Here is a 22,461-nt window from a genome sequence, read left to right as displayed (position 1 = left end):
CTCTGATTGGGAGCTCTTGGAGCGAGCTAGGAGTTGTGGGAACAGTCCTTCTTCTTCCTTGGGTTCTCTTCTTTCTTCCATTTCCACCATTGTTGTAAGCTTGAGCTCTCCATTCATGGAGAGCTAGTTTCATTATTGTTGGGGGATTGATGTAACCACTAAACTCTTATGTAAAGCATGTTGTTTTGAATGAATATATACCTCTTTCATTGATTGTTAGTGTTTAATTCCTTTTCTTAATGCTTGTTGTGAAGTTGCTACTCATGACATGATTTAGGGTTTCTTGATATTGGGAAATATTGGGTAAACCTTGACTTGGGTTAAACACCTAAAGGAAATAGTATCTAGGGATAGAACTAGGACCTTTGGATGTCTTAAAATCTCATTTCTTAATGCGGAATTAATCATTAGGTTTTCCAAGGGATTGGAGTCTAATGAGGAAGTCTAGGCTCTTTCTACCAAGGGGTTGGGGTTTGAGTAAATTAGTAGATTGACATTAACACATCAATGAAGAGGAAGTGATTTTCTATGCATAAGAGTGAAGTAGGTGAAATCATACCCCCAACAATATCATTCCATTGCATTTCTAATCTCTCCATTTCAAAGTGTTTGAGTGCTTAAGATCACTTTTATCATTTATGTTTTATAGTTACTTTAATTTCACTAAATCTCAAATTATGGAAACATTCTTTAGTCTAGGTTAGTTAGAAATTATACGATTGTCTAGTTTCACGAGTCTCTTGGGAAACGATTTCCGGTCTTACCGGTTTATTACTTTAGACGATTTGGTACACTTGCCAAAGAGTTAACAGAAGCCTGCTTTGATCCACCTTGTGAAGAGAAACCAATTCAATGGACTGTCTCATGAAAGTCCATATGAGCACCTGACCACCTTCAATGAGATATGCAACACTGTGAAAATAAATGGGGTACTAGATGAGGCTATAAAAGTGAGTTTGTTCCCCTTTTCTCTTGGAGGTAATGCTAAAGTATGGTTGAACTCTTTTCTTGAGAACAGTTTCACTAGGTGGGAAGATGCGGTGACAAAATTTCTGAACAAATACTTCCCACAATAAAAAAAAAAATCAACAAAGGGAAGCAAGAGATCTCTTCTTTTAGGCAAGCACGGAGGAAGCCTTGGGACAGGCATGAGATAGATACAAAAGCCTGCTGAGAAAGACGCCTACCCATGGTTTTGATGAAGGAACGATAGTCATTCTTTTCTTTGGAGGTCTTGGGTCACAAACTAAATTGATGTTGGATGCCTCAACTGGAGACAATATCAAATGCAAGACCCCTGATGAAGCCTATGAATTAATTGAGAGCATGGCTACCAATAACAATGAGATGCATAGTGAAAGAGGAGCTTCATCCCAACCTAAAGGAGTTTTCCAACTACAGGCTTATGATGCCTTGCTTGCCCAAAATAAGATCATCACTCAACAATTGGAGATCTTGACTAAGAAGGTGATGCAACCACAAAAGGAATCTCAGAGTGTGGCACGGGTTCAACAACAACTTTGTGAGCTGTGTGGTGGTGACCATATTAATGGTCAATGTGCAGTGCCTAAGAATCTTAATGAGGAAGTCAACTACATGGGCAACCAGTTCAATGGAAATCTCACCCAAGCAGCGGACAAGTCAATTTGGGCAGATTGGTGGACAATTCAATAGGCCACCACAACAGCAGCAACAATGGCAGCAACAACCCTATTTGTTTGACAGAACCACAAGGCTTGAAGAGACTCTCCAACAGTTCATGCACGCAACTTTGTCTACCCAGAAAAGCACAGACGCCGTTATCAGGAACTTGGAGATAAAGGTTGGCCAAATAGCCCAACAATTAAAGGAGATGCCTTTTAAAGACTTTGGGGCTAATACTGAGGTTAACCTCAACGAAGAATGCACAAAAAAGAAAGAAGAAGAAGAGAAAAAAAGCGAGAATGAGGAGAGAGAAAAAGAGAAAAAGGAGAGAAAAAAAAGAGAGAAGAGGTTGAGAGAAAAAGAGAAGAAAAAGAGAAAGACAAAAAAATTGAAAAAAAAGAGAAAATTCATCCTAAAGAGTGTTCCTAAGGAGAAAAAGAGATACAATTAGGATGTTTTGATGAGATCTCCAAGGAATTAGGGATATAAGTTCCTGTGATTGAGGCTCTGCAACAGATTCCTGAATACACAAAGTTTTTAAAGAAGTTCCTCAAGAAAAAGAAAAATCTGATGGAGGAGACAACTGAGATGCAGGAGGATTGCAGTATGATCTTGCAGAAAGCACTTCCTCCTAAGGTAGAAGGCCGAGGAAGCTTCACTACACCATTGGAAACAATAAAATAGGAAAAGCCTTAATTGGTTTGGGATCCAGTATCAATCTAATGCCCTTAACTGTTCTAAAAAAGATTGGTGACTTGGAAGTTAAGCCGGCAAGAATGTCTCTTCTCGTGGCATATGGATCCCCCAAAAGACCCTATGGTGTGGTAAAAGATATGATGGTGCAAATCAACAACTTAAGATTCCTAGTGGACTTTGTGGTGTTAGAAATGGAGGAAAATACGGAGATCCCTATTTTTCTTAGAAAGCCATTCATGAAGACGACCAAAGTAATCATCAATGTTTATGAGGGTACCATAGCTCTCAAGGACCAAGAAGAGGAGGTGATCTTCAATGCCTACAATATTGGGAAGCAAATTCAAGTGAAGAAAACTAGTCCCAAAGCTGCATTTAAAGATGCACCCGGGACTGGTACCAAGGCTGCCAAATCAAAGAAGAAAGGTAAAAATTGTTTTTTGTCACAGGTGAATGAAGAGCAAAAAGATAGCAAAGGAGAAGGTGTTCACCAAAGTCCTTTGAAAGAGCAATAAGGGTTGAGACTGGACTTGCCTGTATAGTTCAACAAAAAGCTCTGGGTTATGAAAGAACTCAGAGCTGATGGGCAGATAGAAATTGAATCACCTACTTCTAGGAGAACCAAGAAGGTCAACATGAAGATGCTGAAGACCAATTGGTGTGCTGAAGGAAAAGATGACACCAAAATTAAAGATGTGACATGAACTTATTGGGTCAAGCTAGTGACGTGAAAGAAGCGCTTGCTGGGAGGCAACCCAATTCTCTGAACTTTTGCTTTTAATTTTTAATTTTTGTTTTTTTTAATTTTTTTTCATGTTTGCTTTTATTTTATTTTATTGTACTCTGCTTGAATGAACTGAACTGCTTTGATTCAATTGTGCTATATTTTATGATGGGGTTTGCTTTATGAGATTCTAGTGTTTGATTGAGGTTGAGATGATGCATGATGTGCTATAAGTGATAAATCCCAATTTGTTAGACGGGTGCTTGAGATAAAATTTGATTGAGATACTGAGCAGGATGTTTTTTTAAATTTTGGAACTTGGGAGTTTACTTGTGTGAGTTTTGGGCTTTGTTAAGTCCCTGTCAAGTGTACCAGATCGTTATCAAGTAATATAAACGGGTAAGTCTGAGTATCATTTTCCCAAAGGACTCTTAGGACTTAACTTTCATGTAAACAAATCGTGTAAGACTTGAGGACAGAATAAATTTGGTGGTTATATGCAAAGAACAAAAATAAACATGCAATGCAGTTGATTCAATTGGTTTTGAGAAACTATGGATGAATGGTGTTGTTGGGGTTTACAATTTCATCTTATCCACTCTCATATATCTACTTTTCTTATTTACTTCACTTATTTATCTAATTGCCATGCAAACTTTCTAGTATACCCTTAACCCAATCCCTTGGTGAAAAGAGCCTATTATTAATTACTGGCTTGCTATCCCTAGCCTCCCCTAGTAACCAATAATGCAATGCGATCGAAAGCAAATACAATTGACCGTCCTACCCCTATCCCTAGGTGATATTGGCATAATCAAGGAATTTTCCACCAGTTCATGACATTATCGTACGTTCCCATATCAATAAAGACAAACTTCTTTTACTAAATGAGTTAAACAATAAAAGCATTGAGCATAGATGAGAACCCAACAATTGATAAACAAGTATCTGACAAGCATATGAAATAAATAAGAATTTGAAATATATGAGAGTTTCAAAAGATTACATTGTTCCCTAACAACAAAGGGTTTAGTTCACCATAATCATGGTGAATCTAGATGAAATATGATGAAAGAATGGAAGAAATAACCCTAAACTTGGTTGAATGCAGCCTAAGCATCCAAGGAACCTCCTCCAAGGTGTGTGGAATAGTTCTGGACGTTTCTCTCTGCCAAAAGAATCCCTTTCTAATTCGCACTAGGGCTATATATAAGCCCAAAAAGATAACAGATAGATTATAGAAAGATTTACAGAATCTAACTAAAAAAACAGACAACCGCCCAGGCGCCTAAATTCACCGCTCAGCGTTTTGCCTCTTGCCGCTTTGACCGCTCAGCAGTCAGTTTTGCCACTGAGCGGTTTCCCTCTAATCGCTCTGAGCGCTCAGCGGACCATTTTGGCGCTCAGCGGCTTGCTTGACCCTTCTTTTCATCATTTTTCTCCTTCTTTCATGGGTCTAAGTCCACCTTGCTTCACTTCCATCTTTAATTCATCTAAAAACCCTGCAAAACAATGCAAAACAAGCATAATATCGCTAAAACAGACTTTTGACTCTCACAAGACACAACTAAGTGTTTTACTTGATTTAAAGCTCATTCTAAGCCATAAAGGGTGTGTTTTACTATCAAATTTAAGTATGAAAATAACGGTTTTTAGACCGTTGTCAGGGTTCAGAGTTGTTTTTTTAATAATTGTTATCACTTTGGAAGCATGAATGATTTTGCCCAAGTTTTCTGTGATTGAACTAATTGCTTACAGGATCCATATGATCAAGGCCATTGATAACGGTTGAAAAACAATTATTTTCATATGTCAATTTAGACCAAATTACACCCTTTAAGACTTAGAACGTGATAGACAAGGCCCAAGCCCATCACTAATAAAGTCATCTATGAAGTCAAGAGGACCTAGAAGACTTGTCCAAGCCATCACGGATCATACCATTACAAAGAAAAGGGTAGAAGAGTCAAAGAAATAAAGGCATAATATTGCTTGACACACCCCCTATTTCGCTAAGCAAAACTGTGGAGATTGTCTTCAAAATTGGCACGTGTATTTTGTGCACTGTAGCTTTCACACTTTTCTTATATTTCGTGGCATGAGCTCCATGGATTTGTGCTCATCATCAGCCACACACTGACCCTGTGAATCATTTATAAATTCACAGAGGTACCCATTGTTTTGGCACTTTTGAACTTGAGAGAAATGATATGTTGATGTATTTCCAGCCTTTACTCCTTTAAAGGTCACAACCTAGTGCTTCTTTTCATTGCTCCTCTAGCTTCCTTCCGAGAGAAGGCTTTCTGAGCTAGAATCCCTGGCCACCTAAAAGCACTTCATCCATCAACTTCAATCACAAAAGAGCGAAATTAGGTCTGATCGTTCTCTCATGTCAAAAGAATGATTCTGAATTCGCAATAAGGGTATATATAGGTGAGGAGTGCGTCAGAAATTGGGCCCAAGTCCAGCGAGCCACCGCCGGGCGGTTTAAGTGTGTCGCCCGGCAGTTTGCCACAAATCGCCCTACCGCCTGGCGGCAATCGCCACCGCCGGGCGGTTTGCCTCAGGTCCGCCCAACGTCAACCGCCATGCATTCTCCTCGTCCTGGACCGCCCGTCGGTTTAAGTGTGCCGCCGGGCGGTGCGTCGACTCTTCAAATCTTCATTTTTCTGCTCTTTTCTTGAGTCAACGACCTGTATCTTCAACTCCATTCTCTACTTTTCTCAAATTAGCTTCAAAACAATGCAAAACAAGCATAAAATCGCTAAAAACAGCTTTTGACTCTCTTCAGACTCATTTATTGACTTTTGCTTGATTCTAAGCTCATTCCGGTAGTAAAGGGTGTAATTTGGTCCCAATTGGCATATGAAAATAACTGTTTTTCAACCTTCATCAGTAACTGACTAAGCGAAGGTTAATCATGCTAAGCGAACACAATACACCTATTCCATCCAATGTGTTCTATACAAATTGATCAATTAAGCGAAGATGCAATCACCAACTGGGCAACTAAGCGTATACTCGTTGCAAGAACACAGTCAGATTTCATAGAATGTCAGGTAGAGCAGAATAATCACAAGAACAGTCCAAGAATCTTAAGGAAACAATGTAATTTTGTTAATGACCAACCAACTAACTTAAGCTAACATCACAAGTAAATTATTAAAATCGAACCGAGCAAACTATGAGTCACAAAGAAAAACTAGCGGCAATTAATTTATTATTCATTCTATGCTACGGTAAGAAACAAAAAGGAAAGGTTTTAATATTCAATTATCAAGCGGAAGCATGAGAGCTGGAACGAAACTTTAAGGAGAAGAGCATTGAATGCTTTTGCAATCGAAGTACACATGAGGTGGAATCAAAATTCAATTCTAAAGTGCTTGAACAATTTTAAAGCAGCAGAAAAATAATCAAGCAATTAGCAAACCGTTAAAGCAGAGCACTCTTTTCTCTAAAGGAAATTGAATCTACTCCTATGTTGGACGTGGCAACTATCCTATTCCAAAATGAAATGTGCCCATCTCTAAAGAAAAATGAACACTTGCTCCTAGAACGTGACAACAACAGCTGGACCGAAATGAAATCAGCGTCTTGTACTATAAGGAAATAAATCACAGCAAACCGTAACCCTCCATCCTCCTTCAATGTTCAAAGAAAAACTCTCTTCTAAGTGGCAGTTGTCTCTCTCTTGTGTATGTGGTGGCCGCCTCTTTTTAAAGCACACATGTCTACTTCAATTAAACAAACCCTTGGTGGACCGTGGGTGCTGCTGGAAGCTTGATGTTTGCTTTCTCACTTTGGGTCGTGTGAAGATGTGGAGTGCAGCCCGTGTTGGTGCTTTTCAAGCTGTTGTGTGTTTTTTTATTTTCTGTTCCAGCTGTTGTTTGCTTCCATGTATTTCAACCGGTGCTTTTTTTTCTCAGCCCATTGAATCAATTGTTGGATGTAATTGTTGAAGCCCAGGCCGTGACATGTTTCAATTCTCAAGTGGGAGTTGGACCGTAACATGCTCTCTTTTCTTTCAGCAAAGAAAAACACGCTGAATCAAGTGTGCGTGGAGTACAGCAAGACCATCACCATATGCACCTCTCTTTTTTCTAATTTGACTCCAACAAATCTCTTCTTTTTGTTTCAGCTTTCCAAGGCCAACTTGGATGACAATTCCTTTTCTTTCTTTGGGCAGTCACCGTGAACTATATGCTTCTAAATTCCTATTGCAAAATGAATCATTTTGTGGAAACTAAAAATCCATTCAATTGCAAAAGTGTTGTTGCACTTGTCAAAAGGGGCCGTGAGCTTTTATGTGCATTTTTTTAATCTCCAATCTCATTTAACCTTCAAATGTCCCAAATTTTATTTCCAAATTTTTCCCTACAATTAATAATGCAAATAATAAGCTCAGATAATTCAAATTAATTAAAATCAGAATTTCTGGTCAAATTAAGCACAATTAGAAAAAAATGGGAAAATAGCGGACATTTAAGCACAATTCCCTGATTAATTCTAGCACAGTAAACTAAGTGAAGTCAGGAAAATATTGACTCATCACTCATTGCAAGGGAAGGTTGGGAAAAAGATAAGAGAGTTGTTCTTGAAAGAAGAATTCACCAATGTCTCTCTTAACTCAAGGAATTTTGCTGACCAGAAAAACTAATTTCCTTCTTAGCCCAAGCAAGTTACAAGCCATGAAAAGCCCTTGTGATGACAACCTGTTTGTAAGTATGTTTGATTATGGTTAAATGAAAGGCAAAATTAATTTGTGTGACATTGTAACAACAGAGAGAAACACCACACCATACACCTGTGAGTTGAGTGAGACACTTTTGAATGCTTGAGTGATATATTTTTGAGTGCTTGAGTGACACACTTTCCCTGGTGAGGAACAGTTCTCTGAATTTCTGATAGCATCTCTGCTTGGTTGGTTGATCATTCTTAAGGATAGTACCTGTTAAATGCATGGAAAAATCTGCACATCTTGACTGAGATCTGATGTTGAACTTGATAAAAGTGAATTCTTGTGATTGAGTCATTGTAGTGATTGTTCTGAAAAGCTGAGTGTAGTTTGTTTGCTTGAGGACAAGCAAAGTTCTAAGTTTGGGGTTGTGATAACAGATTAAAATACCGTTTTTGCTATGTGATTTTGATACTAAAAGAACCCTTTTTGACTTAGAAACTTGCTTGAACTCATATATTTTCAGTAAATTGTGTAAATAAGAGAGTTGAGGTTGATTTTAACTGTTTTATAACAAATTCCCTTGTTTTAAACAGAGATTGAAGCAATATTGGAAGAGGAAGCGAAAAGCCAAGAAGATGGAGCTCAAACGGGGTCAAAAAGGCACCAAGAAGGGAGAAAAACCAAAGCCCAAGCGAAGCCCAGGCAACCAGAACGCGAAAACAGCGAGCTGAAGATCACCGCTGGTCGCCTGGGCGATGGACGCTCGTAGCCCAGGCGAGGAAAACTAGCGCCCAAGCGCCACGTGAGCCTTGATTCACACTTCGACGAGCTCCCTATGACGCTTGAGCGTGATTTGACGTGGATCGGGCCCTGATTCTCCTCCGATTTGATTCTTTTGGACCGGGCCGCACTTTGGGACGCATTTGAAGCTATTTAAAGGACCCTTGGGCTCTAGGTTTTGCATCCCTGGCAGAAGATGTTAGGAAACAGGTTGGCTTCGTTTTACACCAAGAGGGGGGGGGGTGAATTAGTGTTAGTTCAAATTTCAAATCTTTTCGCAATCTTGGTATGAAAGTTCAAAGCTTTTGATCTCTCCTTGAAATGCAAGTTATTGAAAAATGTAATGCAGCGGAAAAACGTAGTTGATTGCTAGACGAATATAGTCGACTGAATTAAAAGAGTGCAGGGATAGAAAAATCAAACACTAATTTTTATACTGATTCGGCCAACAATGCCTACATCCAGTGTCCTTCCAACCTTGGAAGCAAATGCACTATAATGGTTGTGGTTTTTACAACAAGGAATTTATAGAAGCACCACACAACAATATAAATCTCCTCTCTAACCCAAAACCAAATATAGCTGCACACAAAAACCATAATTGCAGCAAGAATCCCCTCTCTTGCAATCTGCACCCACGTTGAATAATCCTCAACGTGTCACCAGTACTCTTCACATGATGCCAAGCCTATCACAACACGCTTCACAGGTTGTCAATCCTATCACAGCACGCTTCACAGGTTGCCAATCCTATCACAGCACACTTCACAGGTTGTCAAGCCTTCAGTCAAATGCAGCAGTCTTCACAGGATGCCAAGCCTTCAAGATCAAACCAGAGGCACCTTCTTTGTGCAGATGTTCATCAAACAGTAAGCGCAAATGACTCCTCAATCTGAATCTCTCTCAAGAAAGATCACCACCATCTTCTTGGAGAATTCTTGGAGCTTCTGAAACTGAGAGCTTTCTCTGAAACAGTTTAATGAAAATGTTAGATTACAAAAGTCTTAGAACAATTCGTGTTCTGTTTCTATTTATAGTTTTCCTGTTAGTCTCAGTCGAATAGCCTACTAATACAGTCGAATGTATTAAATCAGTTATAACTAACCTTTGAAAATATAGCCGTTGGAGCAAGTAGGCAAAAGAGAATTCCAAATATAACAGTAATACAGTCAAATAAGTGATTCACACTGTCGACCGACTCATGAAAAAACACTTTGAAATTCTTTTCATCTCAAAATCTCATCAAGTACACATGCACAAAATCTGTACATAGATTTTAGCTTAGTCGACTCCATTACCAGTGTAGTCGACTGAACTGGACCTTTGTCACAACAAATATAAGTTCATAAAAGTATTTGTGAGCTTTTCTTCAGAAATGTGTAAAAGTAATGAAAATCATTTTAACACACATTTCAATACAAGCATGTTCCAAACATATAACACATAGTCAATCATAGGAACATCCATGCAAAATAACAAAACATGTTCAATAAAGGTATTGTTCAAAACAGTATAGCACATCAACTGAACATGTAGCATTAGAACATATGTACTGTTATTAAGCAGTGTGTTGTCATCATCAAAAACCAGTTTGATATAGTGTTTGTGTTGTCAACAATCTCAACGATGGCAACCTGTGAAGTCTGTTGTGATAGGCTTGGCATCTTGTGAAGAGTGCTGGTTACACGTTGAGGATTGTTCGACGTGGGTTCAGATTGCAGAAAAGGGGATTCTTGCTGCAATTCTGGCTTTGTTGTGCAACTATATTTTGGTTTTGGGTTAGAGAGGAGATTTATATTTTTGCGTGGTGCTTTTATAAATTTCTTGTTGTAAAATCGCAACCATTATAGTGCATTTGCTTCCTGGGTTGGAAGGACACTGGATGTAGGCATTGTTGGTCGAACCAGTATAAAAACCAGTGTTTGATTTTCTATATCCCTACACTCTGTATTTCTAGTCGACTTTATCTGTTTAGTAGTCAACTGCGTTTTTCTGCTGCATTGAACTTTCATTACTTACATTTCAAGAAAAATAAAAAAAAGCTTGGTATTTTTGTATAAAGATTGCGAAAAGATTTTGTTTTTGAACAAACACCAATTCACTCCCCCCCCTCTTGGTGTAAAACGAAGCCTACATGTTTCTCAAAAAATTTGTGGTGCTTGTATTTTGAAACATCCTTGGTTATATTCCTCCTTCAAAAGTCTTGAACATGTATGCGTTTTAATTGTAGTTGAATATCTATATGTTTAATTGTTTGTGTTTTAAATGCATGTGTGTTAATGAAATGTTTATTTAGTATATTAAGGATTATATATTTATTAGTATGTGTTAATTGGATCAACACAAGTTTAATATGTTATCGTTGTATTCAAAAATTCAGATTTGAAGTTAGAATCTAATTGGTGTATAGAAGCTGCTGGTCATACAACTTGGAGCTGTATTGGAAAATTTTGTGTCAATTAATCTTGCTTCAAATCTTGGCAAGTCTTCAAGAGGTATGTCCAAAATTGGTTGAATGTTGCTCGTCTGAAGTACGAGGGTTAAAGATTGTGTTTCACAAATATCGAAGATGACTTCCCTATGACCGAGAGATGGCATTGGCTACTATGGTTAGACCAGAAATGCAGGGTCAACGTGTTAAAATGGTTGGTTGTTTGAATATTAATGATAGACTTCTGCATTATGTTATTGTGCACATGTTGACTCCACGACCTGGAAATTTTGCAAAGTTATTGCACGATGATTTCTTTATGTTATGAGTGCTTAAAAATAATATAGCTATCAATTGGCCTCATCACATAATGCAACATATGCTTAAATGTAAGGCCGGTGACACACCCCTACCATACAATGTTTTGATCACCTAAATCATGCAATATAGTGGAGAACATCTTGATGCAGATGCCATCACTCAAATTGGGACCAAACAACATTTTTCAACTAATTCTTTGAGGAGGTTGAACATTGTAAACGTCAATGGTGTTTGGCAGCATGATGTTAATGATGATGAAGACGAAGACCAACCATAACATCAGAGTCCTCAACATGATGACCTTGTGCAACCTCTTCCCTATCCTTCAAATCTTAATATGATGACTCAAATGTGGGAGGGGGTACAAGACTTGCAACATAGAATGCATGATATGGAATAAATGCAGGGGCGAGTTCAGCGTATTGAAGATAACTTGGCCAACTTATCCTTCGACATGAACCAACAATTTGCTAACGTCAACCATAATGTTAACTTAATTATGCACCATTTAGATGATTAAGTTCTTTACAATTCCATGATTGTATCACATGACTTATTTTATTACGTTAACTTATTTCTTTGCTTTCTTACATTAAATATATTTCAATTATACTTTTTTTCATAACATTTATCATACTTTTCTTTATTCCTAATGTTACCTTAATGAACTGCAAATCAGATGGATTCTCGAATAATTGATGAATTGCAAAAGGGAAATACTGAAACAAGAAGACTATGTGCAACTGTTCAACAACAACTGCAAGCCATGGAGCGTCGAGATGCGCTATTAACAACTAGGAATCATTTATCTAATCATACTTCAGAAGAAAATTGATAACTTATTAAGGACTATGAACATTCAAGATGATAACTTATTCAGGCGGTGCTTCGACTTTCTATCTTCACATCCATCACATACAAGACGTCTAATAGGTTTGTCAATACAATATCGTTTAAATAGGTTGTTTACATACCTAACTTAAGCAACTTCATCATAAACTATCACAAATATATTTGTATCTTATTATGTTCGCATTTATTTTATGTCATGTAATATTTTAATTTCAGTTAATTATTTGTTTCTTCATAAATATTAAATTTCACTTCAATAATAAAAAAAAATTCATACAACTTGGTAGTAAATTATATTAAAAAAAATATTATATTTAAAAAAATTATTTCAATTTACAAAATTATAATTCTTTTACATTTTAAAATTTAATTATTAATATTTTTAATTTTTTTTTCTTTATAAACATTTTTACAAATTAAATATAACATTAACAATTATCATTTTATATTCTTTTTATAATTAAGAATATTTTGATAATTTTTAATTTTTATTAATTAATTTATTTTATGTCAAATTTTACACTAATTTTCATAAACTTTATTTTCAAATTCACTCTTACTCATATCTAAATAAAAAAACAATAATTATTTCACCCTGAAATCATCTCCTATCTATCCCCTCACTATCCTCAAATCTATCATGAAACACAGTTTTAGGGATGAAAATACTTAGAAGAAGAGACAATTCTTTTTCGATCAGTGAAATTAGGACAAAACATACGATTTGAATCATCTACACATCTACGCATCTTTTAAAGAAAAAAAAAATCTTATAATAATAAAAAGAACTTGTCATAAAGCAAAAAACATAAGCTCTAAAATATTATTTCTATCTTTGTTGTAACAGTTCGGTATACAATACGGCATTATTTTTGTAATGAATTTCTTAATTTTAAAACATCATTACTAAAATTAGAAATATCTTTATTTTATTATATTCAACTGTATATAGTGATAAAACTAATATATATATATATATATATATATATATATTTATATATATATATATATATATATATATATATATTTTGTATTAATTAGATTAACATTTAAATCAAAATTAATAGCTACAATTAAAATGTGGGATAAGGTAAAAATTATGAGAAAGTTATCTCAAGCTCATCCATGATGAGTCTTGATATTGTTAGCGTCATTAGAACTTGCAAGTGAGTAGGAATGAGCAAATGATAATGCTGGAGTGAAAGAAAGGCCCAACAAAAAATTCATTTCATTATCCATAGGCTATAAAAAAGGAATATAAGGAGGCAGTGGGTTTAGTAGTTAGAAAATATTTTTTTATTGTTCTATCACTACATACCCTCAATTAAAAATAATTAAAAGAAAAAAAAAAAGATGAAAGAGGAGTCCATTTTAGTGAATAGAGGCATTTAAGGGTAGTGACGCAGAAGAGGATGAGTGTTGAGAACGTCAAAACCCTTTCTTTCATTCACCGCTCTGTTCCTTCCCTTCTCATCACGTGCGTCATCCTATCACTTTTATTCATTTTCTTTATATTATCATTTGTACATAACACTACTCACTTCTATAAGCAACAACTTTTTCTTTATATATTCTTATTTCGTACAAAGTTTCTGAAAATTATAAATGATTTATTATAAAATAAAATTTGATACTATATTTATTTTTGAAATTAATTTATATAATGTAAGTCTCTATTATACATAAAAAATATTTATCATGTAAAATATAAAATCTAAGTTAATATAATCGTAAATGATTGTCTAATCTGAGTGTTGAATAGTAAACAATAAAATAAACTGATAAAGACAGAACACAAGAGGGTTGAGAAGACGACAAAACTGAGAAACCCGGTTGTCAGAAATATCTGCAACACACAGGAGCAACGTTGTTCGATTATTACCGGAAATAGCCGGTCTTTCTCGAGCCCCAAGGTGTATCATGAACACCTTCCCTTTGGAGTTTGAAGAGAGAGAAAGGGAAGGAAACTGAAGAATCCACAGTTACTTGTTAAAAACAGTGCATAGAGATAGAGAAAGAGAAAGAGAAAGAGAAAGAAGCTGTGTTTGCTTGTGAGTGAGTGTGTGAGTTTGTGTGCAGTGGTTTCAGATGCGTGTAGAGACCAAACCCCATACCACACCCCAATTTCTCAAATCACTTCACTTCACGTATCTCTGTCACAAACTGCGCCACTTTCTCTGCTGCATAAGATCATGATAATTATTATATCCTTTCCTTTCACAGTCACCATCACTTCCACTATTCTTCTCTGCAACTTCCGTCACCTCTTCTGCTCCACTCGCTTTCCCTCTTCTCCTTCTTCATCTGCAACATCATCACCAACTACACCAACCCCTCTCTTTTTAACTTTCTTTTCTTCCCTATGGCTGAGGGTTTTGAGCATTACCATGTCCCACAACAAAGTAGGAGGGACAAGCTAAGAGTTTTCGCTCAGAACCACCCTTCTTTCGTTGAATCTTCCTCTATCCTTCACCCTACTTCTCCAAATTTAACCTCTCTCTACGATCCTTCTCTTATTCCCTCTGATTTGTTAGCTTGTGCCACCCAACAAGCTGCTGCTGCCAAGGGAGAAGGTTCCAATTTGATGATGGGGTTTGTCGAAGGAGGGGTTGTCAATGGTGATGCAATTCATGTTATCAACAGTAATAGCAACCACCACAACAACAACCCTTTTCTCTATCAGCTTCAGAACCTTAGGGAATTTGGTGATGGCTACAATGATGCCAGTGAAATGATGGTGTTCAAGCCCGAGCCTTTGTCTTTGTCTTTGTCTTCCCAGAGTAACAACACTCATCACCCTTTGGAACTGAATCTTCAGCGATTTGGGGCTGTTATTCCTGGTTTGGTTGAAAGGAACAGTGAGGTTTCGAGGAATTCGGTTCCACTTGGACCCTTCACGGGGTATGCTTCGATATTGAAGGAATCGCGGTTCTTGAAACCTGCACAGCAATTATTGGAAGAGTTATGTGATGGTGGGGTTCGTGAAATTTACGCTACCGAGAAGTCACTTGCTCCTGATGCGTCGTTGATGGAACCTCCTCATGAGGGTTTGAGTGCCACTGGAGTTGTTGGTGGGGATGATCCACTTGGGGACTATGAAAATGAGAGTAGGAAGAAGAAGTGTAGATTATTAACCATGCTTGACGAGGTATTTTTCTTTTTTCTTTTTTTTCCGAGGATCTGAGTTATAGTTAATTGAAATTTTCTTGAAATGAGGTTTCACGTTTGATGTTATTCCTATCAATTTTTTGGTTTTTGTGTTTGTGTGCTTCATTCTGATAAGTGTCAGTGCGTTACTGTTTTAGAAAAATTTTGAGTGAAAATTGGATTGTTGATTAAAGTTGCCAGGGTTTTTTGCCTTAAAAGGTTAAGTCCTAAGTTATCATAAATGTTTGCTTAATGATAGCATTAAGGGTTTGATATCTGTACTAGCTCTCGATCTTGTGGAATGCATGAAGTTATTGTGGGTTTGTGGTGTGATGTTTTTGTAATTTGTATGTGGCTGAGCTTTTGTTATTATGTTCTATTTGCTTTAAGATGCTTGTATTTGGTGGTATAGATGACCTCGGTGAACTTGGTTATCTTTTTGGAAAAGTTATTGGCAGGGAATATATGCACGAAGATTGGGAGTGTAAAGTGCCTGACATCTATAGAAAGATTTTCTAGCTAGTGACTATGTCATCCAGATTGGTTTGGGTAATTAATGTGCATAAATAAAGTGATTGAAGGAATCCATTGGAAAAGATTTATACTCCGTAAAAGTNTNTTTTTGATAAGATCGTGTCTACGATTAAAGAAACTTACATATGACAAGGGTTTTTAGCCTTTATCTAAGTTGGCTTTAGATTGGGATTGGGATTAAAGTAACTCTCTGATTGTTGTGATTGCCATTTTAGTCTGGCAATATAGATTCCGGATGCTATAATAGTTGCATGTAATGTCATGATGATGCTTCACTTTATGTTTGGCAANTTNTACTACTTGNAAANTTATTCTGCGAAATGAAACTGGTTTTCGCACATGAACTTGGAACTGTTTATTAATTTCTNACAGGCCATATTATGGGNATATGATGAAATGATTATGTAGCCTATACATGGCTTATACTTTTAGTAGTGAATATTAAAATTAATTCTACATTAAATACTAATTAACTTTTCGAGTTTGATGAAGTTATATTGTAATATTATTTTAATGCCATGCTTTTCGAAATATGCTACAAACGTACCCCTTATAGCCAATCATAATACCTGTGGTGTTATACGTACTGTGTGAGAGCATAGTGGGCTTTATGTTGTCAAGTGTAGGGTATCAACGTACACATGCATTGTGTCCCGATCAGTTGCTTCTAAGAATAAATATGGCATTGAAAAGTGAAAAAGTTGATGAATAATAAAATGGTATATATCTACATGTGGCATTAGAGCATGTGACATGTCACGTTAATTAATTATAAGATTGGTAGTGTTGTTGTACCATTCGGTAGTTGTCATGTTCGTGTATGCTTTATGGTTTTGCTTTGGTAGGAACTTATTCTTGCTTAAGCAGTCATTTATGCTAGTTCAGTCATTTCAGGGTGGAAATATAGGGCATGGACATGTTTTGTATCATTTAAATGGAAAGCTATTTATTGGACTTGATCTAGAAATTAAAGATATAATGCAGAAATTGAAATCCAATGGTAAACCTTTGGGAACATGTGAAGTGGAGATGGAATCAATAGTGGAACATAACCAATACCTAACCCACTAGGGTTGGCCTGGGGGGTTGGATAATTTATATGGGGTCTTAGGTTCAAATCCATTACTGTTTCTGTACACAACAAAAAAGAAGATAAAAGAATAAATAATACTTACTTGGCCATCTCAGCTCCTCAATGATAGTGTGTGTAAACCATTCCAGTGTTCTAATGTTTTTTCGTTTTCATTTTTTGTTGGTAGAAAAGAGTTACAAAAAAATTATTGAAAGATGAAGAGAATACAAGGGAAATGGAATAAGAATGTTCACTATTGTTCAAATACTGTATTTTCTTTATAAACTACAAATACTGCTTCGTCCCTACAACACCATAGTTCCTGGACTGGACAGTGCATTACCCACAGACCTGTGGGTCCTGGCCTTTGTGCAATGATTGAATTGTTGCAAAATGTGATGTCAATCAAAGTGATGTGTATAACCAATGATTCTAAATGTGAATACAACTTAAAATTTAACTGCAAACTAACTCTCTTATAATAATATTTAAACTGTGCATTATAAAAGAAAAAGTTAAGTTATACCGACTGAGTTTTTTTGTTTTCTTTTATTAGACACTTGTTGATATTCACTTTTCTCCTGATTTCAGTTTAGTGCTTGTCGTCTCAGTTGTTTCTGCCAAACAGTTGTCAGTTTTTTTTTTTTCTTTCTTTCTTGTCATTTGACATTTTTAATTGCAGCTTCTCTGATTCATATTTATTTATTGCATGTAATATACATACAAGAACTTATACAACATCATTTTTTTTGTCTCTATTAAATCTTTTATTTGAATTCAGATTTTTCCACTTCTCTTGTTCTCTCTTGGTAGTAAAATTTGTTGCACTATATTTCTCTTGTCACGTAATGTTAATCTGTGCATGGTCAGAATTTCTTAAAATTAAGTTATTAATCCTCCAATCACTACCAGAAAATCTGAAAATTTTAATTTTACTAGCATAAAACACTAAAATCAAATTCACTGGACAGAAGATGAAACTTCTTACTATCTCACTGTTGTACAAAATCTGGGACATCAACTCATTCATGACTATGGCTTTGAACTTCCAACTTATTAGATTCAAGAGCCTTGTAGCATGTTTACCAAATCTATATATATGAATAATGATTTCCCTTGTTGTGTGGAGTTTTGAGTATGACAATCATATACTTTGTATTGATAATCTGAACTCTGAATGTATACTGCCCAATTAAATTGAAAAGTTGATAAAGTGCATGATCAATTACAAAGCTCCATGTGCTTCTTCAAGCCTTTATTTGAATTGTGATATGGTAATCTCGTCTCACCTCAAACTTTACAATAATTTCCTTGTGAATCATCAACAAACAGGTTTACAGGAGGTACAGGCAGTATTATCAACAGATGCATGCAGTGATAACATCATTCGAGTATGTTTCTGGTCTTGGTAATGCAGCCCCATATGCAAGTTTGGCTATAAATGCCATGTCCAAACATTTTAAATGCTTGAAGAATGCTATCACTGACCAGCTTCAGTTCATCAACAAGGCTCCTTTTCAGATTAGTAACAGAAAGGATGAATCTCCAAGACTGCACAATAGTGATAGGGGCACTTACAGCCAAAGGCCAGGGTTTCTTGAGCACCAGCAGCCTGTTTGGAGACCTCAAAGAGGACTTCCTGAGCGTGCTGTCAGTGTTCTCAGGGCCTGGTTGTTTGAACACTTTCTTCACCCGTAAGTGCTATTTAAACTTCATAGCCAAACTCGTGTGTTTAGAATACTACTAAATCATTGTTCTCTTGATGCAGTTACCCTACTGATACCGACAAGCTTATGTTGGCTAAACAAACTGGTCTATCTCGCAACCAGGTGAAGATTCAAGATAAAATAGTGTTCATCTTATGAATATTTTCACATCTGGTTGATGGATTCTGTAATTGATTATTGGCGTTTATCTCTTCGACAGGTGTCTAATTGGTTTATTAATGCAAGAGTAAGGCTTTGGAAACCAATGGTGGAAGAAATACACATGCTAGAATCACAGCAAGCTCAGAAAAGGCCACAGAGGGAAGAACAAAGTAGGAGAAACTTAAGTGGTGGTGATCATTTACCTTCAGACAACTCTCTTGTTACTGAGAATATTCCATCTACCTCCATGGAGAAGTTTCAGGATGCCCATTATAAACAACACAGAAATGAAATTGCTAATATGCAAGTAAGGGGTCAGGAACAGCTGAATCAAACGAACACAAGCAATCAGCAAATGGGTGTTGGAGTGAGCATTAACAATGGTGTATCTCTCACACTTGGTCTTCATCAAAATCATGGTATTGGTTTGTCTGAGCCCTTTGGCATGAGTGCAGCTCAACGTTTTGGTGTTGCCCTTCAGCCTGAGGGCTATGTTATAAGTGGTTTTGAATCACAAAATCGACATTTCGGAAGAGATGTCATTGGAGGAGGGCAACTGTTGCATGATTTTGTAGGCTGAAGATTTCTTCATTCTTCAATCTACTAACCTTGGTTAGACTTGGTTTAATTTGGTTATATTATATAACTAACCATGTTTCTCTTGCTGTAATCAACCATCAGAAATTAGGAAGAGAAAGTGATTGAAAAATTGGCCTTCTATGGTGCTACAAAGTTTGGGAAGAACTAGTCTTTATGTTAAGGCTACAACAAGTACAAGACTGTAAAGTCATTGTAAATTCATTTTAGGGGAAAAATATTATGGCAGGCCTTTCTATCGATTCACCCTTGTGTAGGTGCCAACACAAGGTTAAACATTGTTTTCCTTTTTGTTTTAACCAAACTGGTACATGGATTTCAATGTGAAGATTGAATCTTGTAGAACATCGCATTTTTTTGGTATTATATCCCTCCAGTATCTGAACTCAACAACATTATATATAAAAAAAATGTATTTATCTAGAACTGAGAAAGGAGACAACTATTTTTTACTGAGCTTTCGACCAGGAGATATAATACACTCTTCTTCAAATTTTGATATCTTGTCTTAAAATTATTATTTTGTTATATATAGATTAGCAAAAGAAACAAATAGTGAAAATAAACTATTCATTTACTTAAAATAGCATAAAGGTTAACCATAATTTCTCTTCCTTTTCAATATAACTTTACAATTTATATTATTGTCTAACGTTATTTTCATTTAAATGATAGGTTAATCATAAATATATAAAATTAAAATTAAAATAAATAGTAAAATTTAACTCATTATAAGATAAGATTATAAGATAAGGCAATAAGAATTTCTGTTATTACTTAAGAAAATTAATGAATTGAATTATAAGAATTAAGAAGCTTTGGACGAATTTAAATTTCAAATAAATGAGATATATTCTCTAAAGTTGGTTTGGGTTATTTTCTAACTCAGTTTTATATTAAAATATATAAATTTTTAATTATTTTATATTATAATAAAATAAAAATATATAATTTTTTAATTTAAAAATATATATTCATAAACATTTTCATTTAAGTTGTATATTTTTATATTCCAAAACTTATTATATATAATGAAAAGATTGATATATGAACCCGATTTTTCTCAATGATAAGTTTTGGTGTAAATTTAAATTAAATGGTTCAACCAAAATTTTCAATTTTAAAGCAATAACAACCCGACTTATATCTATTTCAATTTCTAACAAAATAAATTATTTCTACTATTTTAGATTTTCACAATTTGGATATTGAACAAATCTGGTCATAGAAATAGAAGAAAGATATATAAATATTAACGTAGTTATATAAATTCTTTCAAAAACACGTAAGTTACTAAATATTTAAAATACAAAATAAGACCAATAAGTAACTTACATCATATTAGACATCTTGTATACATTACTTTCAAAACATTTTATACTAACTCACTTAATCTTTTGGCTAGCATCATCTTCACTTGGAAAAGAGATACAACAACAAACAACAACAAAAAAAATATTAGCAAATGATAACTTGAAAAAATCTAACAATTAAATGAATTATGAACTAATACAAGCAAACACATATTACGTATTTTAAAACACATTAACTCTAGAGTAAATTTATTCATATTTATGTATTGATTGAGACTATCTAAGTTATGCACATGTTACGTTAGCATAAAAAAGGACTTTTACGTCTTTCGTTCAGCATTAGAATATGAAAAAACCAACGTTTAAAAATGATTGGTGACATTTTTATAAATATATGTTTGATTTAGACGTCAAAATTTATACTTTTACGACATCTTATGCTCATTAAATGTCAGAATTATTAATTTCCCATGTCATATTAGATAATTTCATGAAAATGTTCGGCGTGAAGGTGAACATGTACTCACGTATGATGTTGAATGTCCTAGTTTTAGACGTCAAAGAGGTAGAAGACGTCGGAATATCACTTTTCAGACGTTATATATTAGTGAATTCATTAAAAATTTGGGTGGGAAGGTGAAAATTTATTCACTTTATCTTTGCGTGAAACCTTCTTCTCTGTTGTCCTTTTCAGATGAAGCTTTAGATGACCAAGACATGTAAACTTTCTTTCATTTTTCACAAATGCACGTTGATTCACTACTTTAGGTATGATTTTCTTTCATTTTGGTCGGTTGTTTTTGTGCACATGTACTCTTTGGAACATAGGCACGTTCTCCTTTCTCCCTCAATGGCAGCAACACTTTATTTTGGTGGTGAACCCATGTTCAAGAAGGTTAGTTTCAATTTGGATTTTTGATGACCTTTCATTTTCGTTTTCTTTTCTTATGGGCTATAAATTGGTTGAACTTGGTATTGTTGGACTTGTTTGTTCAAAAGAACCTCAAACTTAGGGTAAAACTGAGAGTATATTCAAAAGAACTCTGAATGACCTGAAAAATTATTCAAAGCACCAAAACATCATGAGAAGCCCTCACAAAAAAAGATCAAAATACAAAGTCTAAGTTTATGAAATATTTTTGCAAAGTTTGAAAAATAAAATAAAATATATTAACGAAAAAATAGAAAACAACCTCTTATTTTCAAAATTTAGAAGGAACAACTGACAATCAGCTGCAATGGCCTTGGAAAATTTTTCTCTATCCCAAATGATATATAATAATGTCAAATATGCCAACTGGAGCAAAAATTATGATCGTTTAAAGATATGCAAAAATTGACTTTCAAATAATTTTTAAACTTCATATGGACTAAAAATAAAGGGCCCTAAGGTTTTTTTCCTAGAATAGGGGTTTCAAGTAGTGGTAAAAAAAAAATTAAACCAAAGATAATAACTATAGCTATCAAAACGAAAAATCACAAGTAAATAGTCAGAATACACTACTCATTATAACATCATTCCCTACTATTTCTATAACATCATTACTAACCAAAATAGTAAGCACCACTACTAACATATACAATAAGGATTGATAGAAGGACAACTCTTTCTTCATTCTATGGGTGATGATGGTGCATACAAATTTGTGCTAGCCACATTCCAATGGTTTTTCTGTTTTTCAAGTTTTTATTTGTGATAGTTTTACTTTATATCAGTTCATACAAATTTGAAAATGAGTTCTGGATATGAAATGTCAAAACTGAGCTACATTTGCTAATTTTTTGCTTTCTAGGTTTGGTAAAACTC

General features: G+C 35.1%; 1 protein-coding gene across 1 annotated transcript; it reads left to right on the top strand.

The window, feature by feature from the left end:
- The first annotated feature begins 13,986 nt into the window (after positions 1-13,986).
- On the top strand, positions 13,987-19,756 carry LOC106755504 (BEL1-like homeodomain protein 9). Its single transcript, XM_014637674.2, has 4 exons — positions 13,987-15,271; positions 18,209-18,570; positions 18,645-18,705; positions 18,803-19,756. Exons 1-4 carry the CDS (start codon positions 14,486-14,488, stop codon positions 19,322-19,324), a joined length of 1,731 nt encoding a protein of 576 aa, XP_014493160.1. The 5' UTR covers positions 13,987-14,485; the 3' UTR covers positions 19,325-19,756.
- Positions 19,757-22,461: the final 2,705 nt, after the last annotated feature.

The sequence above is a fragment of the Vigna radiata genome, unplaced genomic scaffold, assembly GCF_000741045.1.
Source record: "Vigna radiata var. radiata cultivar VC1973A unplaced genomic scaffold, Vradiata_ver6 scaffold_328, whole genome shotgun sequence".
Taxonomy (NCBI): domain Eukaryota; kingdom Viridiplantae; phylum Streptophyta; class Magnoliopsida; order Fabales; family Fabaceae; genus Vigna; species Vigna radiata.
Note: the sequence above shows the minus strand (reverse complement) of the source record. Positions and strands in the feature narration are given on the sequence as shown.